Consider the following 12864-nt stretch of genomic DNA (forward strand, 5'->3'; position numbering starts at 1 on the left):
CAGTGGCTGGCGTATTTTCTAGACATAGTTATGCTTGAGCTCTCTACAGCAAGGATTAACAAAGCCAAATCATCGACTATAGACCTGTGGAAAAAGTATCAGTCCTAATGACCTCAGCATCACAAGAACTAGAGGAGAGGGACTAGGCAAGGTGGGATTTCTGTTTTCTTGTTTGTTGTTGTTTGTTTTGTTTTCCTCGAGACCGCAGAGGGTGGGTGGGGGGGGGGGGGTTCTTGTTCAGTTTGTGTTTCTCTGTTCTGTATGTCTGCATATTAAAAAAAACAATAAAAAATTGATCTAATATATATATATATATATATATATATATATATATATATATATATATATATATATATATATATATATATATACACACACACACACACACAAAAATACTGTATTTTACACACACACACACACACACACACACACACACACACACACACACACACACACACACACACACACACACACACACATACATTAGTGATAATAGTTTTAGACTTGGCTCTCAAAGCACAGGCAAGTCAATGGAATCAATGAAGTCAGTGGAAGGTGAAAAAATAAATATTAATGGTGGTGGTTGCAGCTTCCTCACATATTGATGACGGTTGACTGTTGATGAAGTCCAAGACAGCTCTCAGCAAGCATTAGTATAAAGCTTGAGGTCTTAGAAATGAAATGGAAACAGGTCAACAACAAAAATGATGTCCCGACTTTGACAGTTATCGGACCTGAATTTTAGTCCGATAACTGATTCAGTATCCTGTGGGTATTTGGCACTGAGAGATAGATTAACTGACTTTTCATTTGACCTCAATCATATATAATTTCACTGCATACTTAGCTGATTAATGCAGTGGCTAGTGGCTTTACTATATCCCTTTGTGACTGACTCCATTGCATATTTGTTTGTAAAGATACAGTAAAATGCACATTTTATTTATTTTCTGTTGTCATGGTGTTTAATCAAGGGCCAATCAACTTTAAAATCTCACTTTTTCTAGACATCAGACGCAAACCACTGGTAAAAAAAAATCCAATGTTTGATTGGCAGTATGCATAGTTACTAAACTGACAGTGGCTTCAGTATCTGGCAGCTTACCAAACTAGAGAAAATCCCACTGCCTTGATGATGGACTGTGGATTGCTGCCAAAATTCCAACCCTTGAGTGTTGTCTCCCGAAAGTAGAAAATATGGCATGCAGTGGAAGGCAAAGTTAAAGGAAAAGAGACACTTTCTCCAATATGATCTATGAGAAAAAACGTATCCAACACTGGCTTCAGAAAATACAAACATAATTTATCGGTTGAGAGGAGCAGAGCCAGGGCCTTTTCATCAAACTCACACGAACTTCACACCAGCAGCACCCTAGGTTAGCTAATATGTCGAGGTATGCAAATGAGCAGGTTTGAGAAGCCAGACAACATCCGCTCGGGTTTGTTTCCACTCACGGCCTAACCAGCTGCCAACCTGCCATCTTCGCAGTATGCAAACTGTGAAAAAGAGCACACAGCATATTTGCCCTGACCCCAGTATCTATCACATGGAGGGATAATATCATGACAGACCTCATTTAAAAACATGGAATATTAACGTTGCTCTGCTTAGTGGAAATGAACAGTCGACCATTTATCTTAGAATAGGTTACCAGTTTATCTACCTAAAACTGCATTAATTACTTAAATAATCAATAGATATTTCAGGAACAAATGGTAAACACTCGCTAGTTCCACCTTGTCAAGCTAGCTATATATCATATCATAGTAAACTTCATATATTTTTTGGACATTTTGGGGGTTTTGGACTGTTGGTCGAGTAAAACAAGCTATTTGAATAGATCTCCTTGGGAGGTGAGAAATTTACAACAGACATTTGTTTTAAATTATTTGATGACATCTTTGACACCAAATGATTAATTAATTAGATTGAGAAAATAATAAGCAGATATATTGATACTAAAAATGATCATTGATCAATGATCTAATGCGATATACTTTAACAGCCCTGCAATGCACCTTGTGAAGGCGTCGATGTGTTTTCTTTCTCTGTCACAGGTGCATGTATGAGTTGCATTTTTTAGTTTTCAGATAGCGATGTTATACTGGACTCACTTCATCACTTCAGTGGTTTATTTCTCATATGGACAGGACGTTAGAAACACCTTTCGGTATAATCTAGTACGTCACCACCAATGGGATGGAAACCATGCAATCGTTGATATAATACACAGCAATCAGTGAGAGAAATAGAGAATAGGCAGAGATGGGAAGTAATCAAGTAGATTTAGTTGTAGAAGTAGTTTAGTAATTCATATTTTATCCTTTATTTTCTTTCCAGAAGCCATATTTGAGCACAAACACACACACACACACACACACACACACACACACACACACACATTACATGTAGACTCCTTTAAATGTTAAAGTGCTCATATTATCCTCATTTTCAGGTTCATAATTGTATTTAGAGGTTGTACCAGAATAGGTTTATGTGGTTTAATTTTCAAAAAAACATATTTTTGTTGTACTGCACATTGCTGCAGCTCCTCTTTTCACCCAGTGGTTGAGCTCTCTGTTTTAGCTACAGAGTGAGACCTCACACTGCTGTTCCATCTTTGTTGGGAGTCGCACATGCGCGGTAAGTACTGCTAGCTTGTCAGTTACACGGCATGAGGGAGTGCCATGCTCACAGCTAGGCGAGCATTATAACGTGTGTTACAAAGTGATGCACGTTTGTCACGGAAGTAAAGGCTGGACTACAATGGACCTTTTTCACAGCAGACATTTTGACTTGTCATAGTAGGAAAAGCACAGCTGAAATTGATAACCTTAACGATGGCTCAGTTCCATCAAGTGTCCCAGTAAGCTATTTCAGTGAGTCAGCATGAACAATACCAGGACCTCTCCTAAGTGGAATGCAGCCATCATTAATGGTTTTAAATACACCTGTGCTTTTCCTACTATGACATGTCAACACGTCTGCTGTGAAAAAGGTCAATAGAGCTGTTTGGAGCAGTTTGTGAACAGTGTTTTCTCTGGAAGATGGTAAGTCCCTTTGGGGTGGACTTTGGGCTTTTTCACTTTGTAAACCTATAACGTGCACAAAAAGATATGCAACACAATAAAGGAAAGGGGAAAAGCCAAAAAGCATAATATGAGCACTTTAAGGAGAAGATTAAAAAAGAGAAACTGGATCTGTGAATTCTCACAGAATCACAATTGAATTCATATCTTGCTACTCAGTCAGAATCTTATTAACCTGGAGTCCCAGTCTCTGTCACAATAATCATAGCCTACATGTGATGTATTAGGCCTATTGGCAGACATCCATTTAAAATGTAGGCAATGACATGTAAAGAGCCTTTTCTCCATGTCCACTGAAGTTTCTCAGCTTGCACTCTAGTAACATTTGTGTGGTCCAGGTAGCTTTGCATAAAAAATGGTTGTCATTCACAAGGGTACTTTTACTTTTATACTTTAAGTAAATTTCCAAGCCTGTACTTTGTTACTTTTACTTGAGTAAAGAAGTTAAATCAGTACTTCTACTTTTACCAGAGTATTTTCTAACACAAGTACCTGTACTTCTACTAGAGTACGGGGAGTGAGTACTTTTGCCATCTCTGAGAATAGGTAAACAAAAAAGCCGCCAGATTGTATTTGTATCTGCACTTGACCAACAGTTCATTCTGAGCAGTCATTCACTGTATAATACAATCAGACATGTTTAACAATTTCTCAGAAATGTTATGTTCCTAATTTTTTTTTTTTTTTTTTAAAGCAGGCTGGTTTCAGTCAAATGTGGCCTGATTCCAAACAATTGTACATTAGTGATGCATTATAAGCTGAAGAGGGATTGTACTGTCACCTTCTTTTTCACTTTTTACATATCAGACGTCCAACTTTACACTAGGTATGCCATCTCAAGATGTTCTGCAGTTATGACTCTACTTTTACGAGATGCATCAGTGACTTCAGGGTATACTGGTTGTTGCAATGACGTGTAAACTACAAACACATTTGCATTTTCTGGTAGCATTTTACCGATTTAGAGGGAAAGTAACAATCAGCAGGCTGGACGAAAGACATTGTCCTGCTCTTCACTAGCCGCAGTGTGAAACTCCTCCATCACTGCAGATTCTGGCTGCAGTCATGTGGTTCGCTGACAGAGACAACATCAAGGTGTTATGTAAAGGTTTGAAATCAGTTATAAATCGTATTTGAGCAGCTGGGGTGAGACACATCCTTAGAAACATTAAACACTTAAATGAGATCAGCAAAAATCTCTTTCCTTGTGGATTTTTCCCATGAACATTTGATTTAAAAAAAACATGTGATGACCCCCAGCGAGCATACAGCACGCCTGAATCAGAGAGCATTGACAGTTGGTGCAAGAAGATTTATCTGTAGCTGTGTCAAGAAGGCAAAGGAGCTGGTAGTGGATTTGTTAGAAAGCGAGAAGCCGCTGAGACCTGTCACTATCCACAACGAGGAGGTGGAGATGAGGCGGCCCTCAAGTATGGGGGATGCATATCAACAACAACCTGGACAGACAGCAGAGCAACTTCACAAGCGAAGGCTTGAGTTTCATTCTTGACGAGGCTCCGCTCTGTAACAGACTAGACTGCATGTTCCAGTAGCCGGTGGCAGTTTGCATCCTTCACTGATTCAATGCAAAGAGATCCTTGTTAAAGAGCTGAGCTGCCTGGAGACAGTCAGTGAAGAGAGGCTGCAGACTAAACCAGAATCTTTCAAACAACATCCCTCCCCTCTCATGCAGTGGGCTGAAAGGTGCTGCAGCCGATGCATCATCCCATTAAGGTGCAACATGAGAGGTCTTAGGTGCCGTTTTGTGCCAACAGCCATCAGACTGGAAAATAGTTCTCACCCAAATGGCCTCTGGCTCAGGCAATCAGGAGGGTGCAGAAGCAGAGAGCTACCGCTGTCTTTAAAAAAACTACCCTGGGTAGCTTTGAGCGGTCTGACACTCCATGTACATCTTCTCCTACGTGTTTCTGATTATCTACATTATGCATTTCTAGCATCCAGCATATTTCTTAAGGATGTTGTTGGGTTAAAGCTTCTCCTGAGGGATCACCAGGCTGTCAGATGAGCTGGGGAATTTGTTTTCCGTCCAGAGAAGCCTGGTCTGTTCCAGGCTCTCTCAGTCGGCCATACCTGGTGCACCCACAGTGAGAACCACCTTTGGGCTTTGTTACCAGGTGCAGCCTCTCAATGCAGAGGAACAGTGGAACAGTGGTCATTAACCTCTGAACTCTGATGAACTGATTTAAACTTACTTTTGAGCAAATGTAGGAATACTCGAATTGTCTTTCTTGCAGAAAGTTAAATGAGAAGATAAATACCACTCTCATATGTGTCCCTTGCCTGGGTCTGTCCAAAAGGTAACAAAATCAGTCAGCCAGTACCTCTGAAGGCTCTGACACACCAACCCGATTATCGGCCGTCGAACAGTCTGGGGAAGTCGGTGACTCGAGTCTGTTCGGTGTGTTCCGTGCCGTTGTCAGTCGGAGGAGCCGTCGGCATCCATTTTGGCCGATTTGACTTGTTGAAAAAGTGGGCAATGTCAATGACCAATCTGATTGGTGGAGTGCTAGCCTTTGACTAGCAAATCAGTGCTTCTTCCACAAGAAGAAGCCCGAGAGCTGACAACGGCAGTATCTTCTTATTACTAGCCATCGTATTTTCTTCTGTTCAGCGAGTAATGACAACAACGATCCTTCTTGACTACTATCAACACTCTGATGAAAACAATGACTGACGATATCGTGCTCTGTGTTTATTAGGTCGACAATGCAGATTAGCGCTGTCTGCTGTTATGGAGACATATTACGTCTGGCGCACGCACAGAACGTACGCTCAAGTTGGCGTCGCTTCGGTGTGTTCCGAGGTACTTTTTTGAGAGAAGGGAGCCGACTGATCAGTCCGACTGCCTTTTCTGCCGACGGTCGGCCGTCAGGTTGGTGTGTCAGAGCCGTAAAGCTTACTAGTTAACATGTTATATATCTTGTTTGGTTGTTCTGTACAGAAACATGTAAAAATGTTGTAGTGTAACATCGGGGTTATGTGCCAAACTTGTTAGTGTCACCGCTGGTTGCCTGGAAACAACATGGTGATGACCAGACTTCAGGAAGTCACTGCTCATGGCCAAGACATTGTCCAGCACATTACCCCCACATGAACCCAGGTCTAAGGCACTTTATTACCTCTAGAAACAGCCAGGCCAGCTGTCATTATGCCAAGCTAAGCTAACCTGCTGCTTACTGTAACGCCATATGTAATGTAAATAGAAGAGTGGTATCGATCTTCTCATCTAACTCTCGCCAAAAAAGCCTAGAAACGTTTCAGACACACATACTATCCTAGAGACTATAAGAGTTTATAAAGATGGACCTGACAGTCAGTCTGGTTCAAAAGGTCAAAGTGTGCCAAGATTAAAACTAAACTACGAGTGATGAAATGAACTTATGACTTATGATTATAACCAGCTCTTAAACAAACATAACGGGAGCAAACATTTCATTAAACACGGACAGTCTGTGGATATCAACAGGGTATGTTGGCCAAGCTCCTGGTGAGTAAATGTGCAGTTTATAGCTCAGTCAGAGAGAAGCTCCACACATTCAAGAACAAACAGAAGGCACAGACCCATTTACCGCCTCAGAATTACTCTGAGAAACAATATAAAAGAAAACGTGCAATTGATATTAGCACCATAATCTAAAAAATCCCAACACAATTGACTAAGATCTCAACTAAAATTTCAACTTTAGTTTTGACATTTAATTTCTCATGTAGATGTATCTGTTGTTGCAGCTGAGACTGAAAGAGTTTAGCCTTTAAAAGGTGCACTTACCTCTTTCAGTATTTGGAACTCCTAAATCAATGGTTGGTATTGAGGGATCAGCGTGGTCACTGTAGTACTCTAAAGAGAAGGCATCCTTTTCCCAAGTCTTCTTTATCACAGGAACTGGAGTAACGGGGAAACAAATCAATAGTGTTCACTAGGTTTCACAACAAGCAGACCTCTGGTCCTGAGAAAATGATTATTTCATATTTAATTGCAATACATGGTTTCTCTCACATTTCGGTCTTTCGGATATGCTTGTGAACTATGAACCACCCAGACCTCTCAGATCTTCTGGGACAGGTCTGCTTGCTGTCCCCAGAATCAACCAAAAAGGGGGAAGCAGCGTTCAGTTTCTATGCTCCACATATCTGGAACAAACTTCCGGAAAACTGTAGGTCGGCACCTACTCTCAGCTCTTCTAAATCAAGGCTGAAGACCTTTCTTTTTGACTTTGCCTTTTTTTAATTCATTGTACTGCATTGTGAATTTTATTCCTGTATTCTGTTTTTTATTTTGTATTAATTGTTTTTAATTCTGTATTCATTTCTAACTGTGTTTTAATGTTTTATGTAAAGCACTTTGAATTGCACTGCTGCTGAAATGTGCTATACAAATACAATTGCCTTGCATAAAACATTCTATTAAAGACGATTGAAGAGGTTTCTAAAAAAAAGCAGAGTCAAGCGAGAAAATACTGTACATTGAAAATAAAAAGAGGAAAATAAGATAAAATGTTATGCTTCTTTGATCCTCCCACCTTGCTGAATGTTCAAGATAACTTGAAAATGAGCAGAATTATCAGAACTAGTATTATGTGAGTGCCATAGATAAAGTTTTGAAGTGCACAAACCTTTTGTCATTTGAGGAATTCCAGTTTGAATACATTTTAAAAACCTTGACACTTAAAAGGGAATGTTGGTATTTTTTAACCTGGACCATATTTTCCAATGTATTTGTGTCCAAGTGACTAATGGGAACAACACTTTTTGAAATTAGTCCAATATTAAGTGAGAGCCCTGCAGCCCGCAGCCGCGAACCGGGCTGAAATGTAATCCTATGGGGAAAATACGCAGTGTCAATAGCTGTCCAGTAAAAGAGCTGTCCAGGCTCAGATTATTATAATTATTATTAATAAGTGTCTGACTACATTATGAGAAGACAGCAGTGTGGAATGTGAGTGAGAGAGCTGGAGTTCTGGGGAGTTTGTTGTTTTGGCGTACAGAAAGCGTAGCTTTGTTTTTATCTAAAAGATTTTTAATTATGTTATAGCTTTTGAGTCTGAAGTTGAGGCTAGCTGTGCTAGCATACAGCTACAAATGCATCCTAACATCGGTCCATACACTGTGTGTAAGTTACACATAAAAGCACGGCAGGATAACAGCAACTTCTCCATCTTTCTATCGTAAGCACTTTTAGTGAACGGACATTGGCGGTCGCTGTTGTCCATAGGATTATATTGCAGCTCAGTATGTAGCTGCTGGCCTCACTCAGTACTGGACCATCACAAACATTTTACATACTGTAAAACAAAAAACTCTTTTTTTTGTGTTTTTATGTTTTCCTGTAGATTTGATTGGGATCCGACTGATGAGATCTGGAGGTTTTGTGGGGAGTTTGTGGTTGTCAAAGCGAGAGTGTACGCGGGTTGAGGACAGAATACCCAGAAATCTGCAGCAGCAGCTCAAGGCTGTGTTCAACTCGCATACATCAACAAAAGTGAAGCAGAGTGACATAGAGAACACTGAATAAATGAACTAAAAAACTAAAAGTTGAATTGGCTGGCTTCTGAAGGCTCTAAGAAACTGACAACTGAGCTGATGAAGAACAGAAAGTACAATTAGGCTCCAAATATCACACTGCTATTTACTAAACTAAAGTGCATCATGCAGGTCAGCTGTTGATTGCCTGCTGTTATGGAGTCGACAATCGGTATATGTCAAGGAGCAGTTTGAAAATAGACACTGAGACTGACAACCACCTACAGTACACATCTTAGAACAAAACACAAGCTACACATGCACATTTGTAATAAAATTTTATATCAGACTTCTGGTTAAGTCACTTAATGGCATGAGATACTGAGATGTAACAGTTTTTAAAAATGTCTTAAAGAAAATGGAAAGAGAAATGACGGGCAAATGTACTTAGCATTTTAGTAAAAATGTACTATATGTATAATGAGTAATAGTTACTGTACACTACACAACACTATCAAATATGCATGTCACAACCTTTACTTAAGACTGTAATGTAGCAGAGGCACAGCACTATTCAGCTTTATACAGAACATATATGTGTTATATGCTGCTTATTGTTTTGTTTTATTTAATTTTATAATATAGTCTGTCCCATGAAGCAATTCAATTTCTGTTTTTTGTTTTGGTTTCCTTCTTTATTGTTTTGTGAATATATGGAAAAGTGTGTTATGCGTGGCCGGGTTAGCTCAGTTGGTAGAGCGGGCGCGCATATGTAGAGGTTTATTCCTCGACGCAGAAGGTCCAGGGATCGAGTCCGACCTGTGACGGTTTCCTGCATGTTTTCCCCCCTCTCTCCCCCCTTTTCATATCTCAGCTATCCTGTCCATTGAAGGCAGAAATGCCCCCCAAAAAAAGTGTCTTATGTGCAGATTGTTTTTGACAGAATAAAACCCAACAAAACAAACCAAGGACTAGGAACAATTTTTCACAATTTTCCTTTTTTGTGTTTCAAATCTACACAGAGCCACACATAACAATGGAGACCTGTGTTTCCTATTTCTTTTTGATGGTAGTTGAAGGTAGTTTTACAACTGTTGCAGTATGAAAGTATCAAAAGATCTAACTTAGTAATGAAGGTTGAATCTTTCATACTGTACCAGTAAAATAACTACTTTGAGCTACGATTTTCCAATGAATTTAATAGAAGATAAAAGATTATTCACCCAGTTTTATACTCTAATTTCTAAATAGATGACCATATAATTGTTTTGTACTGTATATAATCACTACGGATAAAGAAGATAAAAAGCCTTAAAGGGGTGATAGAATGCAAAACCGAGTTTACCTTGTCATAGTTGAATTACGACAGTTCGGTGGGTAAAATAAGCATTGACATCCCTTTCTTCTGCAAATCTCACAATTTGAAACTGCTGCTGAAAACTGGCGAATCTCAACCAAGCTAAAAGTTGACGTCAACTCCTCAACTCCTACCTAATTTGGCTCTAGTCTCTACCTTTGTCACGCCCCAAAATGTACATACACCACTGACCTGAGATCAGCTAGTCTTCTTAATCTAGGTCGCGCAGATCTCAGAAATTGTATACATTGTATACCTGCTATTTCATTACTAAATTCACTTCTGAGACTTTTTTATGCGAGAAATCAACTATGTAGAGCTCAAATATGGGCCGAAAATTGATGGCTAATTGCAAATTTGGTATGACTGTATCGGACTTGAGAAGCTCCACAATCTGCCGTGACAGCCGGCCTCTCCACCTTCACAGACCCGCTGAGCTGGAGCTCTGTCAGGATCTCACACACAAGCTCAGCTGTAAGCTGCGCTGTGTAGCCTACTTTAGAAAGAACAAAGTTTGGAAGTTTTTCAAGGATACTGAAAATGAACCACGGTGTTCCAGGCTGTACAACGGAATACTGGCCCAGAGAAAAGTGTTTAGAACGAGTAGATGTCGGACAGTGGAGCGGGACTTACTTACTGGATCTAAAGCAGCGGCCAAAGGACGTGCCTGCAGGGCTTCACTCTCCGCTAAATGTCCCCGCGCTGACTAGCTACAGGGTGAGTTGTGATTCCTTGGTGGAGTTTTTTTATGTCCCAAGGGTAACGTTACAACAACACTAGTTGTAATGAAAGTGTCGAAACTTTGCATTGGTGTGTGTGCGACACACTGGAGGATGAAACTGTAACTAAACTGTGTATCTGGTGCTTTGTACAGTTAGTTAGTTGATGCGTTTATTTGTTGGAGCAGAAATGAAGTTTGAAGCCAGCTGGAGATATTTTCTCGCGGCTGTTTTAGCCGCGCTGCAGTCGCTGCTTGCGCCTGGACATGTCTGTCTGTACTTTCGGTAACAGACAGTGCGTCTGTGTGTGCGTGTGCGTGCTGTGCGCCGGCCAGCTGTGTGTGTGTGTGTGTGTGTGTGCTGCGGGGCAGCTCTGTGTCTGTGTGTGCAACCAATCAGCGCGCAGCTCATCTAAATATTCATAAGTATACCATATTTGGAAGAAAAGCTGTTGTTCCAAATAGATCCATTCCAGAGGGATGCATAGGGACCCGTAGAATAAAACCTGGGACATTTTCAGCCCAACCAGTGTTACATACCCTATTAGGAGACCTTAAAGGACAATTCCGGCGCAAAACAGACCTAGGGGTTATTAACAGATGTGTACCCACTCTGTCGCTCTCTGGGACATGTTTTCATGCTAATCGAATGTGTTTGTAGCTTGAAAGACACTAGCGCAGACCGTTGATTAGCTTACAACGCTAGTATTCGGGGCACAGGGAAAGTAAAAACAAATCGCTATTTATACCACTAAAAAGGCTCAAAATATCCCTAAATGTTAACCGAAGCATTGAGAACTTTGTAAGTGTACAGAGTGAAATACCCTATAAAATCATTCCATCACCATCAACACTTAGTGACATTGTAATTAAATACGAGGCTCTTTCATGTCTATTGTTTATTGATCTAAGCTAACCTTTGATATATAAATCAAAACTACATTTTCCACTTGTCTACATTTAAAACTGATAATGGCAGCTTGCCAGAGAGAAATAGTAATTAAGGTAATTAGTGCAATCACTCTTGAGCGACACTCTTTGGATGTAGCGTACATGTTGGATGTTGAGCGTTTGTCTGATCCCTCTGAAATAAATCTGCAATTTGATCTACTGACTGAACCCGCAACATTTTTATCAGGTTAAAAGAAAAGCAGGTTTACTGTGGATAGCTTAATGTCAGGCAGAGCTTGCACATAAATGGCTTACCATCAGTAAGTGATTTCTTAACATGTGCAGGATTGTCGCATGATCGTGCATTTCAAGCACCAAGGGGGGTATGCAAATAGATACGCAATTAGATATTTTTCTTAGCCTCAATGCTATCAAATCCTTTCAGACATGACAGTGAAATAATTTAGTGAAAGATTTTATTATAATAATGATGAAAAGCTCTTAAACAGTGACACATGTCAAAGGTAAAACAAATCCATTAAACAGGATAAAAGCATGTGCCATTTAAAGGGAAGTTGTGCATCTCTGGCAAATTCTCCAAGAGCGTCAGTGTCACTTACCTCTTTCACTGTGAAACTTCCTACACGTTTTCACAGCTACAAATATATCTTCTTTATTCACAGGCTCCCCCTTTGATGAAAATAGGAGACATGAATAAAAAAAATGCTCACATGAACATACCACATTCATCACATATGATGGAGACAGGATCTATTTTATATGCAACCAAACGGTTGAAACTGAGTTTACATTAAGTGTCTAAGTGGTCTGTTGGAGTTGTTATCTTCAAAGTGAATTAATTAGATATTTCTATAAATGGTCTGAGGTCATTTGGCCCTCTGATGGTCTTTGGCTCTTCCTATGAAACTAAAGACACACTGCAGCTGATAACACTGCAGTAAAAGAAAAAGTACGCTTGCAAAATGTAAAAGCGTTGGATATAATAGACGAGCAACAAGTGAGACTGGGAATTAAATGAGAGAGTATAAAATAGAAAATGAAACTTCTCCATGTGGATCTCGGAACCCTTTGTTACCACACGCAGTCCCAAATGCTAGAGGCTGGATTGTGTTTTTTTCACAAGCTCAAAACAGTCACACAGAAAGATTCACTAAATCAACAACAGACAGAATGCATTAAAAATCTACGCTACATTAAACATGTCATTGGCTGCTGCACAAACCACACACATTTGGAGGCTGGAAGAGATGTGCAGTAACAGTCTCTTGTGCCCTGATAAACCCCGAGGATCACATGGAAACCAAAA

The 12864-nt window shown here is 40.0% G+C and overlaps 1 protein-coding gene across 1 annotated transcript in view; it reads right to left on the reverse strand.

Annotated features, from left to right (window-relative positions):
• Positions 1-12864, reverse strand: part of b3glcta (beta 3-glucosyltransferase a) — an 87571-nt gene that overhangs the window by 7756 nt on the left and 66951 nt on the right. The window contains exons 10-11 of the mRNA XM_031297385.2: positions 12158-12227; positions 6881-6994 (exon numbers count right to left, since the gene is read on the reverse strand). Coding sequence (XP_031153245.1) covers positions 6881-6994; positions 12158-12227 — 184 coding nt within the window. The remainder of the gene's footprint in view (positions 1-6880; positions 6995-12157; positions 12228-12864) is intronic.

Source organism: Sander lucioperca, chromosome 5 (assembly GCF_008315115.2).
Source record: "Sander lucioperca isolate FBNREF2018 chromosome 5, SLUC_FBN_1.2, whole genome shotgun sequence".
NCBI lineage: Eukaryota > Metazoa > Chordata > Actinopteri > Perciformes > Percidae > Sander > Sander lucioperca.